This window comes from Diabrotica virgifera, chromosome 3, assembly GCF_917563875.1.
Source record: "Diabrotica virgifera virgifera chromosome 3, PGI_DIABVI_V3a".
NCBI lineage: Eukaryota > Metazoa > Arthropoda > Insecta > Coleoptera > Chrysomelidae > Diabrotica > Diabrotica virgifera.
The window spans coordinates 189,011,076-189,033,436 of NC_065445.1; the positions used below are offsets into that span (position 1 = coordinate 189,011,076).

Consider the following 22,361-nt stretch of genomic DNA (forward strand, 5'->3'; position numbering starts at 1 on the left):
AATTTTACGTGGCGCGAAAATTTATTTTCATTTTGATGGAAAATAAAATTCTAGTTTTATTTTAAAAGATTTTTCCATAATATTTGCTAAAGAAGTAAAACGCCACAAAAGAGCTTCAAAATTAAAATTGATCAAAGTTACTCTTTTGTGGCACGTTTTACTTCAAATTTAGCAATGTTATGGAAAAATCTTTTAAAATAAAACTAGAATTTTATTTTCCACCAACATGAAAATAAATTTTTGCGCCACGTAAAATTCATATCAGGTCTTTTGTAGCTGGAATATTGTAGGCGCCACTCATTTTTGCAGCGTTTAGCGGTTTTTTATTCTTGTCTCTAATACACAGAGATATTTGCATTAGCAACTACATAGAGATATTTGCACTACAGAGAACTACATAGAGATATTTGCACCAGCACATTAAAAGTGACTACCGTTCCCATTCCTTTCCTGAATCCTAACTGTATAAATATGTCATCTGCATTGTTCTATAATAATATTCTTTAGTGAAAATATGCATGTGCTGTCTTTGGTAGTGTAACAAAGATGGACAATAACAATTCTTAGGGGGTTCCACCTGTTATGTAGATTCTGTTGCAATATTTAGGGGTATGTGTAAGGTTTCGTATTCATCGTCGATGAATCTGATTAATTCAGCAGGCATCCCATTTGGATCTACTGCTTTTCCCTTATTTATACTAAATTTACAATCAAGATGCAGTAGAAATAAACAAACCAACACGGGTTAAATGCTACTAGGAGCACTTCCGAATTATAATTTACAATGTATATAAATTGTAAATCCCAAATTATGATTTCCAAAGTTTATACATTGTAAATTATGATCCGGGAGGCATCTAAACATTCCGTATATGTATTTGGCACCTAGGAGTTTTCTATTGGTTCCTTGTGGCACGCGGTCATATTTCAACCAATACGCGGCGAGGTTCCAAACGCATATACGGAATGTTATTCGGTGCGAAATTCATATACGGCATGTTAAATATTCGCATACGGAAAAAGATAAATTTTTATTAGTCAGTTAAAAGGAGATTGATTTTAAAATACTTGTTAATGTATTATTAAATAAAAATAAAACAATTATTATTATAGTATTTGGAATGTTATTTGGTGCGAAATTTATATGCGGAATGTTAAATATTCGTAGACTAAAAAAGACGACTTTTTATTAAGTCAGTTAAAGAAGACTGATTTTAAAATATTTTGTTAATGTATTATTAAATAAAAATAAAAGAAGTATAGCATATGAAATGTTATTTGGTGCGAAATTCAGATACGGAATGTTAAATGCTCGTAGATCAAAAAGACGACTATTTTCGTCTAGTAGCACACAGCCCTAAACTTCAACAGACATAACAGAATTGAATAGCTGAAACATAAAAAATTTAAACATACTATACAATACGTGCAAGTCATTAAAAATTCTGCGAAAGCGAGATAGTCAAATAAAGAAATAATAAATTAAAAAGAGACTAAGTTTTCACTCTAATGGCCTATAAAACAACATAATGCTATTCTACATCCCACCAGAATGAAAACAATGGGAACCTTCTCTGGTTACACCTCCGAGGCTTCTACAATTTGCAAGCCATACGAATGCTGAGACTAAGGAAGATGAGGAAATTCTACAATTTACAATTTACGTCCCATCTGCTCAGCGCGGTAAAGTTCCAACGAGAATGGTTCCCTCCGTACTCTAATCAGAGTAAATGGAAATAAAAAATGAATAATCATTTTCAATTTCGTTGCAAAACGAAAATACAGCCGAACCATATTCTAGTCCAATCAGAGAGTGCAGCAAGCACCTCTACCGGTTTCGAAACTTATTAGTCTCTCATCAGGAGGCACATATGCTGCTCTCGCTGATCCAACCAAAACAAACCCCAGCGTGCAGTCCCGGATTGCAACGAACGAAATGGCATAGATGCCCTAGCGGCAACTGCTAGCAAAAAGGCTAAGTTTTCACTCTAATGGCATCTAAAACAACATAATGCTATTCTACATCCCACCAGAATGAAAACAATGGGAACCTTTTCTGGTTACACCTCCGAGGCTTCTACAATTTGCAAGCCATACGGATGCTGAGACTAAGGAAGATGAGGGAATTCTACAATTTACAATTCACGTCCCATCTGCTCAGCGCGGTAAAGTTCCAACGAGAATGGTTCCCTTCGTACTCTAATCAGAGTAAATGTAAATAAAAAATGAATAATCATTTTCAATTTCGTTGCAAAACGAAAATACAGCCGAACCATATTCTAGTCCAATCAGAGAGTGCAGCAAGCACCTCTACCGGTTTCGAAACTTATTAGTCTCTCATCAGGAGGCACATATGCTGCTCTCGCTGATCCAACCAAAACAAACCCCAGCGTGCAGTCCCGGATTGCAACGAACGAAATGGCATAGATGTCCTAGCGGCAACTGCTAGCAAAAAGGCTAAGTTTTCACTCTAATGGCATCTAAAACAACATAATGCTATTCTACATCCCACCAGAATGAAAACAATGGGAACCTTTTCTGGTTACACCTCCGAGGCTTCTACAATTTGCAAGCCATACGGATGCTGAGACTAAGGAAGATGAGGGAATTCTACAATTTACAATTCACGTCCCATCTGCTCAGCGCGGTAAAGTTCCAACGAGAATGGTTCCCTTCGTACTCTAATCAGAGTAAATGTAAATCAAAAATAAATAACCATTTTCAATTTCGTAGCTAGCAGTTGAATGAAACCATTAATAATAAATGAATTAATAGTAAATGAATAACCATTTTGCTAGCATTTGCCGCTAGGGCATCTATGCCATTTCGTTCGTTGCAATCCGGGACTGCACGCTGGGGTTTGTTTTGGTTGGATCAGCGATAGCAGCATATGTGCCTCCTGATGAGAGACTAATAAGTTTCGAAACCGGTAGAGGTGCTTGCTGCATTCTCTGATTGGACTAGAATATGGTTCGGCTGTATTTTTGTTTTGCAACGAAATTGAAAATGGTTATTCATTTTTAAATAATAAATTATTTCAAATCAATACATTATATTTATAAATTTCGCATCAAATAACAATCCATATACGTAATAATTGTTTTATTTTCTTTAATATACATTAACAAAATATTTTAAAATCAGTCTTCTTTAACTGACAATAAAAAGTCGTCTTTTTTAGTCTACGAATATTTAACATTCCGCATTATGGATTTCGCAGCAAAGAACATTCCAAATACTATAATCAGTGTTTTATTTTTATTTGATAATACATTAACAAGTATTTTAATCAATGTCCTTTTAACTGACTCTAATGAGAAGTGTATTTTTCGGTCTACGAATATTTAACATTCCGTATATGAATTTCGCACCTCATAACATTCCGTATATGTATTTGACACCTTGGTATTGGTTGAAATATGACCGCGTGCTGCAAAGAACCAATAGAAAACTCCGAGGTGCCAAACGGAATGTTTAGATGCATCCGGGAGTGCTCCTAGTAGCAATTAACGTGTCTTGGTTTGTTTATTTCTACTGCATCTTGATTGTAAATTTAGTATACATTCCTAATTGCTTGTTCTATTCTGCCATTATAATATTCTCAGCTGTCTGTTCCTGCAGTTTCTGCAATAATATAATTATCATCGTCAAACAGTCTCGTTCTGTACTCGTTCCACAATTTATGTTTATCTTTGATAAACTTAAATTGTGCTATGTTCGCCGTCATCATTTTCAAGGAAAGATATAGACGAGGCCAAATCACAGCGTAAGCCGTAATATCAAATTCATATAAGAAAAAATAAAACGGACACCTTCTAAGAGTTTTCGACAAATAATCAATTAATAAAATAAAACAATACTACACCAAAATATATTTATAAAAAAATTTGTGTACGTGCTAGACATTTAAATGTAGGTAGACGATGAAGTTTAGTGCTTGGGCCACACTAACGTCTAATGCCGTTAATTAACGCATTATTTGCCATCTCTGTAATGAAAGGAGTTAAACGAAAGCCATTAGAAGTTTATTTGCACCAAGACCGTAACGGAAGTTATGTTTTGCAACTTTTCGGTGTTTTATAATTGTATTAAAATTTAAAAAAATTAATTTCATATCGTATATTATTTTCTATTTTGTTTTTTTTTTATTTTAATACTTTGGAATTTTAATGAAGCAAAAAAATCTGGCCATCAAAAGAAAATATTAATAAATACATGCCTTTGTACAAGAATATTTTTATTTGTTATTTTACGGCTATATTAATTTTCACATACAAATGGTAGATGTTCACAAAATATATTTTGAGTTTAGTACAAAACCTTTATAGTTGAGCAGCCACGCGAATGCGGCAGCTCAACTATAGGAACTCTCTCTTTCTCTCCCTTCACTTGTCAACAGACAAGATCTGGTTAACAATTTAGTAGAAAGTATGCAAATACGTTGTTAAGACAGTTATCGAAGATCATGAAGGACACACATAAAAATATGTTTAATCTCACAATAAAACACTGAAAAACGTTTGTTTTCTATACTTCCGCAAAATTTATTACAACTATGTTATTACTACAGCTGTTTCGGCAAAGTGCCTTTCTCAAGTGATATATTTTACAACGTGTTTGCCTTTTTAAGTCTTTAACTGAAGAGGTTGAGGAGTGGGGAGCTGTTTGTCTCGAGTTGGTCATTCAGAATTATATCTGTATTTTTCAATTTATCAATTTCCATTGATTCTAAAAGTGATAGCTTAAGGCCTTTATTTTGAATATGTAGAATTTGAAACTCTTCATTGAAAGAATGATTATGATCTAGAAGGTGAAGTGCGTATGTAGAAGTGTCTGTTTTTCTATTGTTGAAAGCCCTTTTGTGTTCTGCTATCCGTTTGTCAAAAGTTCTGCCAGTTTGACCGATGTAAGTTTTCGGACAGTCACCACAAGTTAGTTTGTACACACCACTCTGTAGTTGCTTTCTCTTTCGGCTTTTATTGTTTTTAATATGTTTGCTTAAGTTGATGTTAGTTCTGAAAGCTGGTGTTATTCCTTTCTTTTTTATGTATCTGGCTATTTTTGCTATTATTTTGCCAGTATATGTGAGAGAGCAGAAGGTACTGGGTTCTTTCTGTGGTGGTGGATACACTAATTTCAAGGCTTCCTTATGGAGTTTTTGGTTTAAAATGTTGTTAACTGTTTGTTCGTTATAGCCATTGTTTACTGCTATTTGTCTAATGATATTTAGTTCTGTCTCGAAGTTATTTTTTGTCATAGGAATTTCTGTCAGTCTATGTATCATGCTATGGTAGGCTGCTAATTTGTGTTGTGTCGGATGGGATGATGAATTGTGTATAGTTGTGTCAGTATGGGTAGGTTTATGATATAAGGAGAACTCATGTTTGTTGTGTAGTCTGGTAATCGTTACATCTAGAAAGTTTATGGAATTATTCTGTTCTGTTTCTATTGTGAGCTCAATATTACTATGAAGTGAATTAATGTATGATAGAAATTGGTTAAGTTGTCTGTTAGTTCCTGTAAAGCAGACTAGTATGTCATCCACGTATCTCCACCAATATAAGAACTGTTTAAATACGGGGTGTTTAGAAATTGTTGTTTCAAGTTGGTTCATACATATATCTGATAGTAATGGGCTTAGAGGATTACCCATAATAAGTCCTGCACTGTTGTTTGTGTACACAAATTAGCAGCCTACCATAGCATGATACATAGACTGACAGAAATTTCTATGACAAAAAATAACTTCGAGACAGAACTAAATATCATTAGACAAATAGCAGTAAGCAATGACTATAACGAACAAACAGTTAACAACATTTTAAACCAAAAACTCCATAAGAAAGCCTTGAAATTAGTGTATCCACCACCACAGAAAGAACCCAGTACCTTCTGCTCTCCACATATACTGGCAAAATAACAACAAAAATAGCCAGATACATAAAAAAGAAAAGAATAACACCAGCTTTCAGAACTAACAACAACTTAAGCAAACATATTAAAAACAATAAAAGCCGAAAGAGAAAGCAACTACAGAGTGGTGTGTACAAACTAACTTGTGGTGACTGTCCGAAAACTTACATCGGTCAAACTGGCAGAACTTTTGACAAACGGATAGCAGAACACAAAAGGGCTTTCAACAATAGAAAAACAGACACTTCTACATACGCACTTCACCTTCTAGATCATAATCATTCTTTCAATGAAGAGTTTCAAATTCTACATATTCAAAATAAAGGCCTTAAGCTATCACTTTTAGAATCAATGGAAATTAATAAATTGAAAAATACAGATATAATTCTGAATGACCAACTCGAGAAAAACAGCTCCCCACTCCTCAACCTCTTCAGTTAAAGACTTAAAAAGGTAAACACATTGTAAAATATATCACTTGAGAAAGGCGCTTTGCCGAAACAGCTGTAGTAATAACATAGTTGTAATAAATTTTGTGGAAGTATAGAAAACAAACGTTTTTCAGTGTTTTATTGTGAGATAAAATGAACTTCCATCAAGTAACGGTCGAATCCATCAATATGTTTAATGTTTAAAATGAGTCAAATATTCCAAGGAATGTCCTTTGTATATTTGAAAATATAACCTATGCCTAATATACCTAAATATAATTTTTGACCGGCAGTTTATACAATGATAAACACTTTTTCCTAACCTGACCTGACACAAATTCAACGAACAATGTCATTAATACTCTATTGATTGCACCAAAATTTTTTGATCTAATTGTGTGTCTACCGAACCACAACAAGTCTACCACAACACTAATAGTTTTAACCTTAGCAGATTTGGATGACTGATTCCTTTAATCCTACATACAGTGACATTCACTATTTAGCTACTAATTTTATACACCTCGAAATTTTGGGACATAATGAGTAATAGTAAAGTGAAAGAATGTATATCCTTAATCGGAATGTGCTTTCTAAAACAAGTGCCATGAATGAGCGTAAAAAGATAATAATTAATTTTTTATGTGATGCTGATCAAGTTCGTAAGCTCTTTGATTAAGTAGAATGATTTTTCATTTTGCTTTTGGTTTTTACAGTTTTGTTACAATTAGAATAGAAATCAATTTAAAATTGTTTTAACGACATAGAATGGTAGGTAAAAAATTTAAAAAGTTAAAAATGGAAAAACAGATACCTTGCTTTTCAGATAAAACTATGCACCTTTAAATAACTTTTGAACCACTGATTTTTAGAAAAAGCGCAAAAACACGTCAACTAATATTTGAAGGAGGAGACATGTGATTATAGGAGGCGATATGTTATTTTTTTTTAATTGCTTTCAGCTTTTTTTATTTTATATTTGTTGCTTAAAGTAATTAGTTTATGAGAAAAATAAATACAAAAGCAAGAAAGCTGGATTGAAAAAAACAATCAACAACAATTTTAACAATTTGATTTAATTACAAACATTTAGACTAAATATTTCACTACCAAGAATTTTAACAATAATTATAATATTTAACAATATATACAGGGTGTTTCATTGGGAAACGGAAATTCTTGAATTGTGAATCACCTTTACTGCCTCACCGATTTTTATAACCGAGTTACAGGATGTTTTATCGATTTTGCCCATTTCTTTCTAGACCTATAACTTTAGAACCACCCTGTATATATTTTTTGATATTTGGTACACGTATGTCTCATTTACAACACAACCCATCCAACTACTAATCACAAAAAAAGTCCAGGTCCGGACTAAAAAAAAATTATTAATTCATTGTAACCTGGAAACAACCCATGTATATTGAATTTTTTAAAAGGGGTTTGCATATTTGCAAAGAGCACAAAAAACTAAGTTTAACGGTTCGCTTAAATTTTTCGGCCAAACAATTTAATGACTTTAATTTTGAAATCATATTGACGTTTTTAAGAACTCTTAGATTTAAAAGCAGGTATTATTAACTTTTAATAATAAATTATTAAAGTTAATGAACAAATGCTCAATTTAAAAACAATCAATACTTATTTACTACATTAGAACGATCCATTTACTAATCACAAGAACAATGCAGGTCCGGATTAGCAAAAAACATAAAGTAATTGTGACCTTGAAACAACACCCTGTATATTAAAATTTTCCAAATTAGTTTATACATTTGAAAAGAGCACAAAAACTGAGTTCATAGCTTAGATTTGACTTTTTGTGCAGAAAATTTAATGACTTTAATTTTAAAATTAAATCTATTTAAATTTTTTAGAACTCCGAGCTTAAGAAGCAGCTTTTAATAAGAAATTAATAAAGTTAATGACTAAATACTTATTTTAGAAATAATCAATACTTATTTACTACATTGGAACAACCCACATAGTAATCACAATAAAAATCCAGGTCCGGATTAACACAAAAATATAAAGTAAGAGTGACCTTGAAATAACACCCTGTATACTAAAATTAAAGTCCGTTTGAACATTTGAAAAGAGCACAAAAAACTAAGTTTAATGGTTCGCTTCAATATTTTGCGCAGACAATTTAATGACTTTAATTTTAAAATTATGCCGAAATTTTTAGAACACAAATTTTGATATAATTTCAAAAGTAATTTCATTAAATTGTCTGCTCAAAAAATTAAGGCGAGCCATTAAACTTAGTTTTTTGTGCCCTTTTCAAATGTTTAAACGGATTTTGAAAATTTCAATATACAGGGTGTTTTTTCAAGGTGACTATTAGATTAAATTTTTTGTTAATCCGGACCTGGATTTTCCTTGTGATTAGTAAATGGGTCATTCCAATGTAGTATATCATTACTAGTTACGTTTAGAATGAGTATTAAGTCATAAACTTAATATAGTTACTAATACCTGCTTTGTAATCACAAAGTTATAAAAAATTTCAATCAATTTAATTTCAAAGTTAAAGTCATTAAATTTTCTGCGTAAAAATTAAAGCGAACCTATACACTAAGTTTTTATGCTCTTTTCAAACGTCATGATTACTTTATGCGTTTTTGTTAATCCGGACCTGGATTTTTGTTGTGATTAGTAAATGGGTGGTTATAATGTAATAAATTAGTATTGATTATTTTAAAAATGAGTATTTGTTCATTAATTTTAGTAATTTATTATTAAAAGTTAATAATAACTGCTTTTTAATCTAAGAGTTTTTAAAAACTAAAAAAAGTCATTAAATTATCTGACCGAAAAATTTAATCGAACCATTAAACTTAGTTTTTGTGCTATTTTCAAATATGCAAACGGATTTTAAAAATTTCAATAAACAGGGTGTTGTTTCAAGGTTACAATGAATTAATTTTTAGTCCGGACCTGGATTTTACACCTTATTTGTAGTTGCATGGGTTGTGTTACAAATGAGACATTTGTGTACCAAATATCAAAAAAATATACAGGGCGGTTCTAAAGTTATGGGCCCAGAAAGAAATGGGCAAAATCGATAAAACACCCTGTAACTCGGTTATACAAATCGCAAATCGGTAAGGCAATAAATGTGATATATCTAAAACCGCCTCCATGACCTCTATCCATCATTCAAGTATTTCCATTTCCCAATGAAACACCCTGTATAATAATAAAAATTTTAACAATAATTATTGTTAAAATTTTTGGTAGTGAAATGTTCATTCGAAATGGTAGGGGAGCAAAAGCGGGGATTTTTGCAGTTACTCGAGGGCGTCAGATTAACACATGAGGAGAAACGTAGTACCCTGCAGATGCACCTCTACCATAAATACATTGGCTCTTAACACACGGGAGTTTGTGAGATTAAGATAAGGTAAGTTAAGTACATGCAAAAGAGTGTATATTTCAAAAATCTCATGATTTGAGCGGGGGGCGTTAGGAAATGGGCGAGTCAAAAAGTTTCACAAAAAAAGCGAATATATCGCGAACTGAACGTCAGATCGAGAAACTAAAAACTACGTATTCAATATTTTTCCAAAATCTATCGAAAGATACCAAACATGACCCCTCACGGAGAAGGATGGGGGTAAATTTAAAATTTTAAATCCAAATCCCGCGATATTTCGCAAAATAAACATCAGATCGAAAACCTGCAAAATACACTTATTCAATATTTTTGAAAAATCTATGGAATGGTACCAAACACTAACCCCCACGGAGGTGGGGGGTTACTTAAAAATCTTACGGGGAGCACCCATTTTTTATTGCAAGTTTGGATTCTTTGCGTAAAAATAAGCAACTTTTATTCGAAACATTTTTTCGAATTATGGATAGATGGCGCTATAATCAGAAAAAACGATTGTTGGAAATTGAAAATCAAATTAAAAAATGGAAATTAAATTAAATCGAAACGTTAATAAAATTATTTTTTCAATTTAATTGTGGCTTATTTCCCTTCTAAATAGTTAATGGAAAGTCCCCACTAAAATGGAAAATTTTACTTAATTTTGTTTGGTTTTAGGACCTAATAATCACAACCCAATAGGTTCCCAAAGCGCTCGAGTGACTGCACATTTAGCATACTTTGCTCCCCTACCAAAAATGTTTGTAATAAAATTGTTAAAAAAATAATTTTTTTCAATCCAGTTTTCTTGCTTTTGTAATTATTTTTCTCATAAACTAATCACTTTAAGCATCATGTGTTATACATTTTTGAAATCAGTACAAAGAGAAGAATCCAAATGTCAAATAAAAAAAAGGTGGAAGCAATTAAAAAACAATTAAGGGATAATACGGAGGGTGAGAGGGTGCCTTTCCCGGCAAGCTTAAATATGGCATAATATCTCCCCCGGCAATTATGATTTGACGTGTGTTTGCGCTTTTTTTTTAAATCAGTGGTTCAAAAGTTATTCGAGAGGTAGAGTAAGGGTCGATTCTCACTATACCTCCCGTTTACTTTCAATACGCATAGCATTCCGTTTCCATAAAATATTATTAAATACAAATCATATAATATATGCCCACTTTCCGTTACGTTTACCTACCATTCCCGAATCTTTGCGTTCAATATCGGTCACGTATTTTTCGGCGACGTCTCGGATACCCTATGGATATAATGTGAATATTGCTATTACCTCGTGGTTCAGTCACGTATTTTTTTCTACGACAAGGTGTGACTTGTCGGGTAGAGTATGAATTGGGGGAATACATAGCGGTTATGGATAGGGGGAATACATGGTGAGAAAAATTTGGACAATAAAAATTTTATAGAATTTGTCTGACATGACTTTTTAATTTTGAAAATAAAAAATACAGTGATAATACATTTAAAGACGGCAATATTTTGGGCGGCTGTTGCCAAGGAATTAAAATATTTTCTTCATCCAATATCTTCTTAAGCAATTCCGCTGGTTCATCTGGTTCACCTCTACGGAATATTGTCACTCCATTTTTTGCTTGTTCGGCCGATACTTCTATCGATTGGTGATTTATTTCTTGCTATTTTGACCACACGTGTCTCTCTATTCTGCTATATGGTTGTTCCATTCTTTTTTCTTCTATTTAGTGTCCATTCGTTTATACATCCTGGGATATATAGTCCTGAACATTTCAGGGACTACCTTCTTCGCTTTCCGGTGAAACAATTATAATATGTCTGCTTGTTCCAACTGCGTCGCTTCACTAGAAACAAAGTTAGAGAACTATAGGTTCTTCCAAGTTGTGCGTTACCTTTTTCACTTTCTGGTGACACAATAATTATAATATATCTGCTTGTTCCAACTCCACTGCTTCACCAGAAACGAAGTTAGAAAACTATAGGTTTTTCCAAGTTGTGCGTTACCTTTTTTGCTTCCCGGTGACACAATTATAATATATCTGCTTGTTGCAACTCCGTTGCTTCACCAGAAGCGAAGCTAGAAAACTATAGGCTCTTCCACGTTGTGCGTTACCTTTCTTGCTTTCCGGTGACACAATTACAATATATCTGCTTGTTTAAACTGCGTTGCTTCACCAGAAACGAAGTTAGAAAACTATAGCTTTTTCCAAGTTGTGCGTTACCTTTTTCGCATTCCGGTGACCCAATTATAATATATTTGCTTGTTCCAACTCCGTTGCTTCATCACAAGTGAAGTTAGAAAACTATAGGTTCTTCCACATTGTGCGTTACCTTTTTCTCTTTCCGGTGACACAATTATAATATATCTGCTTGTTCAAACTCCGTTGCTTCACCACAGCGAAGTTAGAAAACTATAGGCTCCTCCAAGTTGTGCGTTACCTTTTTCGCTTTCTGGTGACCCAATTATAATATATCTGCTTGTTCCAACTCCGTTGCTTCACCACAAGCGACGTTAGAAAACTATAGGCTCCTCCAAGTTGTGCGTTACCTTTTTCGCTTTCTGGTGACCCAATTATAATATACCTGCTTGTTCCAACTCCGTTGCTTCACCACAAGCGAAGTTAGAAAACTATAGGCTCCTCCAAGTTGTGCGTTACCTTTTTCGCTTTCTGGTGACTCAATTATAATATATCCGCTTGTTAAATACAACTGCGTTGCTTCATCAGAAACGAAGATAGAAATCTATAGGTTCTTCCAAGTTGTGCCTTACCTTTTTCGCTTTCCGGTGACACAATTATAATATATTATCTGTACGTTCCAACTGCGTTGCTTCACTAGAAACAAAGTTAAATTTTTAATTTATGAATGTTTTTTATATTGATAACGATTTCCGAAGTGAAAGTCGAAACGTCAAGTAAACTTGATTTCAAACTCGAATTGTGGCTTATGCCTAAATAAAATAGTAAATCTTATTTTGTATTTCTCACGCCGCGGCGAGCCGGTAAGAAAACAAATGTGAAATAACCTTTTTTTACATTGGTCCGCATGTATATTTTACATTTCTATTATTAAATTTTCTTCAGACCACATATTTCATCAAGCCGGAAAAAACACGTGTATTCTAATCAAAAATTTAGGGTAAAATGTTACCAAACCGGTACAAAATGTGTGGAATATTAAATGGGGAAAGTAAACGCGACGTCTAGTGAGAATGGTGGTTAAATTAATGGAAGGTGTATGGAACGTGTATGGGAAGTAAACGGAACGTATAGTTAGAATAGAATTTTAATGGGAGGTGTATGGAATGGTTATGGAAAGTAAACGGGAGGTATAGTGGGAATCGACCCTAAGGCTGTTAGAGGTGAAAATTCCACACCTGTAATTTTGAACCAATCAAAATACGTTATTTTGACAGATCACCATGGCAACGGAGGTATTTTATCGGAAATTTTTTGCTCGTGGGGTACCCAACAGCGAATTATAGTGGAAATTTTTTGACGTTTACAATAACAGAACATTTTTGACCATAGAGTTATATATTAGCATAGAGAGAGTGTCTTTCAGAGCGAAGTGACGACACCATCTTTTTTATTTGGATTAGTGCTGTTTCACTCTTACGCACAGTAAAGCTGCTATAGTTGTCCTCCTCTTCCGTGCCTATGTTCACACTGAATGTCATCATAGATTTTCCATACAATGTGTTAGAAAGAGATGCAGCAAACCAGTCCATGAGATCTTGTCGTCGGGAAGCGCGGAAGGTAGGCTCCCTCTATGTTAATATATACCTCTATGTTTTTGACAGACTGGTTTTTATTTGTTTACATAATTTAGTTTTGATTCATTTTCTATCACTTGTAGTTACTCAAAACTTATGTAAAATTAAAGAATATACTATTTTCTATCTTGAAATCGTATTCCCATGCAACTACAATGAGTAGAAATTACGAATTTGAAAGCCTAAATAATTGCTGACAAAGCTATGGCGCGCTATTAATCTGTTCATGCAGCTTTGGATTTTTAAATGCAAATTTGGTGTGGAATTTTCTTACCGAATACCACGCGAAGTCAAATTAATATCCGGAAATTTTTTTTTGATCATGAATATTTTTAGAAAATTTCCCTCGTCTGCGACTCGGGAAATTTTCAAAATATTCATGATCTCAAAAAAATTTCCGGAAATAATTTGACCTCTAGTGGTATTACTAGTGAAAATTTGCTTCATGCTAATTATTATGATGCATGATTTGCTTTTTATATTCTTATACGTATCTCCTTCGAATGCTAAAATTTATATATTAAAATAGCAAACAAATATATTAATAATCAATAAATATCAAAATGTTTTTTTTTTCAGGAATAATGGATCCACCACCTACCGTGGCTGTAACCACCAGAAATAACCACAGAATGATGTTAATTTCTTCGTTTGTGCACACAAAACTTCAGAAAATAAAGCTTATCATTCGCTTAGGCTAAGCTGATGTGAAAAGGAAATAAACAAATAATTTCAGCGAGAAAACGCCATCTGTATTCCAACTAGTCAACACTTTAGTCTTAAATTGATGCCATACACGAAATATCCAAAGAATATACAAATAATACTAATAAATGAACATAGTAGCTTATAAAACTTTAAAAGATTAATTATTTAATTATTATAAACCATAATCATGACAATTATTGCTTTAAGTACAATTCTGACAGCAATTAAAGCTGGTGTGGCAATCGTAGGTGTCGGAAAAATCGCTGCTCTACCATTTCTTATTGCTGCCATAACCTACTTCCATTACGACCAGTTTGATCCAGAAAACAAAAATACTGATCAAAAAACTCTGCATGCGTCTTACGACTTCATTATAGTAGGTAAGTTAACTAGTGCCCTGTATTATGTTATAAAGATTAAAAGAAACTTAAGTTGGTACAACAAACATAATCGTTATGTTCATTAACTGAAACCCTTCAACTAGTGGATTAATCTAGACGAGCCCTCCAATTTTACTAGTGAGCGGCTCCCGAAATAACGGAAAAAATACCACTTTTCACTTAACAAACAGATAGATTGCGTATTACTCCGGTCAACTTACACATCCGAGTTTACAAAAATTACCATCAAGCTGAAAATTGTCAGGATTGTTAAAAATACCATCATAAATGAAATCTAAAAAGTCCTCATAAATCCGACCCGAGCTAAAAAATTTACGCGGGTCAAAGGTCACAAATATAGTTTTTAGCGATTTTCAGCGAAACGGTAAGTTTTATCATAAAATTAGTTCTAACAAAATATGTAGATTAGATAATTATCTATAAAAAATGTAAAAGATAAAAAAGATCAAGGCAGGTTTTGTTTATATTTGATTCAGAGTTGGACCACCATCTCCATATAGCTATTTCAGCATCCTTATGCCTCATCGGTGAAGCTCAGAATAAATGAATATAAGCTATAAAAAATGTCTTATTACTTTTTTCCTAAGAGCCACCGTTTTTGAGATACAACGATTCAAAAAGTTGTAATCGTCATAATATGCGCACACGTTTCCACACCACCTTTGAGGTAGTGTACTTAGCGCGTTTTTAGCGTGGTTTTCCCAGTAGGCCTATTCCACGGATCTGTTATGATTCTGTTTAATTTGAAGCTATTGAATAATTGATATTGGCAAGGGTTAAAATCTAGCTGATAACTAAGATCTAGCTAATAGATCTTTTGTATCTAGCTGATAACCAAGCCACACTTGAACTTGGTAATATACCCGAAACAGATGTTGATGAGCAGCCGCTGAGGTTGGAGGAAGACAAAATAATTGCACTTGTTTTTTATTTCGAGTATTTTTAAAGAAACATGCATATCGAAACTTACCTAAGCAAGTAGTTTTTTTAGGCGCTCCATACATAGAGAAAATAAAGCTGATTCCGTTGGAAATAACTTCTTGTGGAGTTAAATTAGTTATTTTTAACACTTCAGCACATTGCTGTATATTCAAGTAATATAATACAACTTATACATTGCATCCCTCAATAGACCGTCAGCTGTATAGTAGAAACATTATCATATTTATAATATCTTATATTATTAAGTTGGCCGATAGAATATTATGTTTACTTGTATTACAGCTTCAGTGATGTATATACGTTAGGGTGGAACGAAAAACTCGATGTCATTATTTTTTATGGGGCTAGTGCGAAAAAGTTGTCTTTTATGTATAATAAAACTGTAAGAAATATTGTTTGTATTGGACCCTATCTTCAGGTTGCATATTAAATTTAAATTTTTGGGAATAACAAAAAAAAAATAAAATTTAAAAAATTTATTTTTTTATCAGTTCTTTGAATCTAAATAATTGTTTTATGATACAATATACATTTTAAGATTGGTAGTCTGAGTTTGTGTTAAAAAACGGCATAATATTTCTAGACTGCAACCTTAAACGAATAAAGCCATCGCTTGATATTCTGGTCCACAAACAGCAGCTGATGCTTCAGTTACCAACTTAACAGTTCTTTCCACGGATTTTGTATGACAAGGGCAGTTCAAGACCTCTATGTTTTTGTAATTCTCAGAATCAATCATATCCCTTACATCTTCGTTGGAAATATGTTTTAGCAAAGGAGGAGCCGTAACTTTGAATCCAGAAATAGAAATTAAGTCATTATAATCTGCAGCACTAAAATTTAATGTTGGTATTTTGAATCTCCGGATCTTTTTTTCTTTCTGACTTTCTCTAGCTTTCGGCACTCTGCGTAGTCCTAGCTCCCGTATATGTTTTCGTTCATCTTTCATCATACCGAGTAATACATTTTCGGGATGGGCAATATAAGCGTTCCTTTGGATAAGGGAATCGACATTTTTTCTTTGGTCAGCTGGTAGAAATCGTGAATAATGTATCATTCGCCATAAATGTATTGAACCATCAGAACAGCTAGGATACATTTTTATATAAAACCAAACTGGTGCATACACTTTTTGGATGAAACTTAATTAATTGGGGGCTGGGACATTCAGTTCCAACATACAATCGAAGCAACCGATTTATCAACTGCTTGACTGATTTGGTACAAGTACTTCTGATCGGTACTAAGGTCTGTTGTTTTTAATAATATTGCTAGGTTGTTTTCTATTGCGACAAAATCGACAACAGCCTTCTCTTCACAGCGTTCCAGAAGTTTCAGTATTGGCCTTGAAAAACCAAGTGGTCCACTGGTGCGTCCATCTAACTGTTGAATTAAATGATGTAGAGGAAGCTCATTCCAATGAAATAAGCATATAGCCATTGAAGTGAAGTGCCGCAGTATTTGTGACGTAGATGGTTGGACTGTAACTGTTGACAAAGGAGCAATGAATTCTTCTTCATGATCATCTGCATCAGAAGAATTTGAGTCAGACAAGCTGCTACTTATGTAAGGATTAGAGGAATCAACGGTACGTGCTTTAAGAACAATTTCGTCAGTATTATATTTTGAGAACTTGCCTTTGTCTTTATTGTTTCTTCCATTTTCTTCCTTATTGCTGCAGATGCTGCAATATCCACTGGTCCAATTGCCATTTTTCGACAGGATCGTTGATCTTGAAGAAAAATTCGCTTATTTTGTGGTACTTTCTTGATTTTATCACAAGTACACACACAGTTCCAGTCATGTTGCACTTGCAAGCCGCGATATTGAATAACTTTTTACACTCCTTTCGAAACTGGCAAATCTTTTCTATTTATGAATCAGATGCTTTCTGAGGTTTTGTGTACCTATCGCTTAAGATTTTGATACTCTGTATAAATATTTTTAATCATATCTTTAATGCACTTATGCGATAATGTTGGAATATAAGCTTTTATTCATAATTTGTTCTACTTTCGTTGCAACTGCATTCAAGACGTCGACGATAGATGGATCTTTATTATTATTTGTCAACTTCATTACGAATAAAGAGAAAGCACTTTAGAATGTCACACTTAGTTGGTAAAACACGATCATTGAAATTTGATCAGAGCCATATTGATTTTTTCGACAAAAATATATTTTTTGTCTTTTCATTTTTCAAATCCAATATGGAACCTCAAGATATTTTTTTATTTAAAAATGCTCTTGCACCAATTGTTTTCATCACCTGACACAACTTTTAAACGATACCCACAAGAATTTTTCTTTTCTTTTATTTTTTTTTACCTTTTTCGTTCCACCCTAATATACGTGGTGTACTAATACATATTATGACGATTAAAACTCTTTCAACTCTTTGAATCGTTGTATCTCAAAAACGGAGGCTGTTGCGAAAAAAAGTATTAAGATATTTCTTATAGATAATTATCTAATCTACATTTTATGTTAGAACTAATTTTATGATAAAACTTTCCGTTTCGCTGAAAATCGCTAAAAACTGTATTTGGTGACCTTTGACCCTGCGTAAATTTTTTAGCTCGGGTCGTTTTTATGAGGACTTTTCAGATTTCATTTATGATGGTATTTTGAACAATCCTGCCAATTTTCAGCTTGATGGTAATTATTGTATCCTCACTCCTATTTTTGAGTCTAACTAGACCGGTCTATATAAATTTGCATTGACTTGTCAATTCCATAATAAGAGATTAGATAACAATTAAATAAAGCTTTTAAAATTGTTTTTCAATGTTCTTTTGACTCAGCTCTTCCTTTTTCAGAGGTCCCTGTTCCTTATTCGCCACTCATTTCTGTCCATCGTGTATTCTTCACCTAGATCTTTCTCTCTTAGGTCCCTTGCTACACTTTGCTAGTCCTTCAATCTTCTCCTCGGTTTTCCTTTACCTCTCGTTCCATCAACTTCTAACAGCTCTTTCCTTCGTCCCACAGAGTTTTTATTTCTACGTCTAACGTGGCCAAACATTGCAAACTTTTTTCTTAAATTATTTTTGAGACTGTAGTCATCCGGGCTCTTTCCCTAATCAAGTCGTTCCTGATCCTGTCCATTCTAGTCTTACCCAGCATCCACTGTAACATTTTTATTTCAGCTACTTCTATTTTCTTTTCCTGAATCTTCTTTATATACCACACTTCACCACCGTACACCAACTCAAGTCTCACCACACTCTTGCATATCTTTCCCTTCAGCCATTCCAAGATTTTTCAATCACAGAGCACCCTGCTCATTTGATTCCACTTAAACCAACCACCATGTAGGCAATTTCTCAATCTAGTGTCCTATTTTTCATTATGTAGCCAAGATATGTAAACTGTCCTACTCATACTATTTTTTCTCCACGGAATTCTTTGTTCCCAACCAGTCATGTACCTCCTAATCACATATACTCCATTTTTGACCTGCTAACATTAGGTCCTCCATCTTTAACAACTCTTCTCCAACCTTCCAACATCTTCAACATTTCTTTCCTCTCCTCTACTAACGTGATAGATATCATCTTAAAGAAAACAGTTTCAGAACCTTTCATACATTTTTGGTGATATGAAAGGTCAGCCCAAAAATGTAATAAGGTTGACATGGGTCTCTTTCTTAAGGACATGATGACAGGGATGATCATTTTTCAGGAGCTGGCTCTGCAGGATCTGTCTTAGCTAACCGGTTGTCAGAAATTTCAAACTGGAACGTACTGTTGATGGAAGCTGGTGGACAAGAAACTGATATTAGCGATGTTCCTATCATGAGTCTCTACCTTCATAAGAGTAAACTGGATTGGGGATACAAGTAAGCTTTTAGAATTAGATTTTTAATAATTCAGTAAGTGAGAATCTTTTTCAAATAAAGATTTGTAGTGGAGGAAAAGGAGGTGAGATAGAGAAAAAAATGTAAAGTTTGTATATGTTACAGTTCAAGTTGATTCTCAGTTAGAGTTGACTATTCCTAGTTCGAGTCAACTCCAACTAAAACGAGCAGTAAAGTCGCGTTTACACGATGGCAATTGGCGAGACAATTGTCATTGGACAATTGTCATCACGTGGTTGCGGATTGTCGGAGGCCAGTCCAGTTGAAAGAGAAGATGTTTACACGGAGCCAACTATTGCCATGGCAGTAGACAGCTCAAACATGGCCGACTGCTCGTCATCTAGAGGGAACTGGCAAAAAACAAGACAGCAGTACTGGCCTACACCGTTCACACGGCGCCAATTGTCGCGACAATTGAGATTTCTAGTGGTGGGGGGCTCACTGGGCGCAGCTCATTGTCCTCAGTCTACTCCCGGAGACAACTGAATTTTGGGCCAATTGGGAGGGCAGTTGGCAAGGCAATTGGCCTGAAGTGTTTACACGAAGACAATAATTTCATGCCAGTCAGTTGTCTTCTGACAATTGTCATTGGACAATTGTCATCACGTGGTTGCGGATTGTCGAAAGCCAGTCCAGTTGAAACATCCATGATGTTTAGTTGGCCCCGTGTAAACATCTTCTCTTTCAACTGGACTGGCCTCCGACAATTTGCAACCACGTGATGACAATTGTCCAATGACAATTGTCTCGCCAATTGCCATCGTGTAAACGCGACTTAAGAGTTGATTCGAAAAACTTAATTCAACTTTTACTAGTTGAAGTAGACTCTTTCTAACCCTTGGTAGTAAAAGTAGATCGCGGGAAAAATAGAATCCACTTTTACTAGTTTGAGTTGACTATTCCTGGATCGATTCAGTAAATGTAGATTATACGAGTATAATCTCGAGTGCTTTTTTGATGAGTGTGCGTCTCTTTGTTTTGATCATTTCAACTACCTACTTATCACGATTTGAACATATCCAGTAACATTTAATTTCTAGAATCGGTTGTTTGTGTGAATCAACTCTTACTAAATGGCATTGGGAAGAGTATACTTTTTCTAGTTGGAGTCTACTTTTACTAGTAAATGTTGAATAAAAATCTTTATTTTATATTAAAATCAACTTTTACTAAAACCAGCCGTTTGAGTTGCCTCGAACTAGGAATAGTCAAATCCAACTGGATAATCAACTTGAACTGTAACATAAACATAAAATTATAGTTTGGCACGATAAAAATTGCATGGTAGAAAATAAATCCGGGGAAAAAACGATACCGAAAAGACATATATAAAACAATAGATACATTTACAGAATGAATTAAGTCGTCAAAATGGTATAAAGAACAATGACCAGAATCAAAGAAAAAAACTACAAAAACGAAATTAAAAAAATATGCCAAATAGAATTAAATCAAGACTGTCAACAGCAGTATAAACCAGTTTAGGCCAGGGTAATAAGATAAAAATATACCCTGTTCGGGACACTTTAACAGCCAGGGTACTGAAGCGTTTTTTCGGCAGGTAATATCTACCTATAAGAACAAATTTTAACCATTTCCTGCGTAGGGTCTGGCGGCCATTTTTATTTATAAACAATTTAGTGTCAAAAAAGACCCTTTTTCCTTTTTTTTTCAAATTAATGGAAAATAGTAAGACTTATGGTTTTCTAGTACAAACATCTTCAAGAGAATGGAAACAGCTTAAAAATGGCGTATTACAAATTTTGATATACTCATTTATTGTTAATATAATTGCGGAAAAAGGTCGAATTTGCAAAAAAGTTAATTTCGTTTATTTTGTAAAAATAAGTGTAGCTTTAAAATTTTTGTCAAATGAGGGTTCTTTGGTGCTTAATATGTGATAAAAATTTCAAAGCGATTCATTCAATTGTTTAAATTTTATTCAAATTGTTTATCCCAGAGAGCTTTTTTTACAATAACATAAGTCAGAAAGAAATGACTTTAGGACCATTCTATTGGTGTCAAGTAAAAGAGCAAGAGCTAAACTTTCAAATTGGTTTAAAAAAGTGAATAAAAAATGCATTTATTAGTAATAAATAAGTATGCAAAAGTATTAGTCCTGTCGCCAGGGGGGGTACAACGGCCTCCTTTATTCAGATGGACTTACCCAAGTTTTTTTCATGTATTTTGACCCGTAGAATATGAATTTTTTGGGTAACAGTTGATCCGGATGTCGATAAGATTGTTATTGACCAAGAACTTGAGGAATTACATAACAGAGATTTCTCGCAAAACAAAACATTTTTTTTGTATTTTTTGGGTCATTCTAAGTAAAAAATGTTCTAACAAGTTTTCCCGTAGAATGCTCAGTTTTCGAGATAAACGCGGTTGAACTTTCAAAAAATCGAAAAACTGCAATTTTTAAACCCGAATAACTTTTGATTAAAAAATAAAATAGCAATTCTGCTTAGCGCCTTTGAAAGTTCAAGTCAAATTATATCGGTTTTGATTATTTGCATTGCTAAAAATTTATTGTGTTATTGTTAAACAAAGCTACAAACACCTAGTGCGTGAGTGATGTTTTCTATGATTTCTCATTTAAAATCGAACGAGTAGGTAGAGTAGGTACTAGTGCAATCGAGGCTATTTTTACGTAGCATGCGTTAAAACGCATGTAAAGGCACGGGAAACACTATGTGTTTATAGCTTTGTTAAACAATAAAAAAATAAATTTTTAGCAATGCAAATAATTAAAACCGATATAATTTGACTTAAACTTTCAAATGCGGTAAGCAGACTGGCTATTTTATTTTTTAATCAAAAGTTATTCGGGTTCAAAAATTGCAATTTTTCGATTTTTTTAAAGTTCAACCGCGGTTATCTCGAAAACTAGCCATCCTACGAAAAAAATTGTAGAAACATGTTTTGCTTAGAATGACCCAAAAATACCAAAAAATGTTTT

At 33.6% G+C, this 22,361-nt stretch overlaps 1 protein-coding gene across 1 annotated transcript in view; it reads left to right on the top strand.

Moving 5' to 3' along the window:
- LOC114329239 (glucose dehydrogenase [FAD, quinone]-like) overlaps positions 1-22,361 on the top strand; it is a 123,432-nt gene that overhangs the window by 62,090 nt on the left and 38,981 nt on the right. Inside the window, exons 2-3 of the mRNA XM_028278283.2 lie at positions 14,072-14,580; positions 19,225-19,381. Of these exons, the coding sequence (XP_028134084.1) occupies positions 14,388-14,580; positions 19,225-19,381 (350 nt within the window). The 5' untranslated portion in view covers positions 14,072-14,387. The remainder of the gene's footprint in view (positions 1-14,071; positions 14,581-19,224; positions 19,382-22,361) is intronic.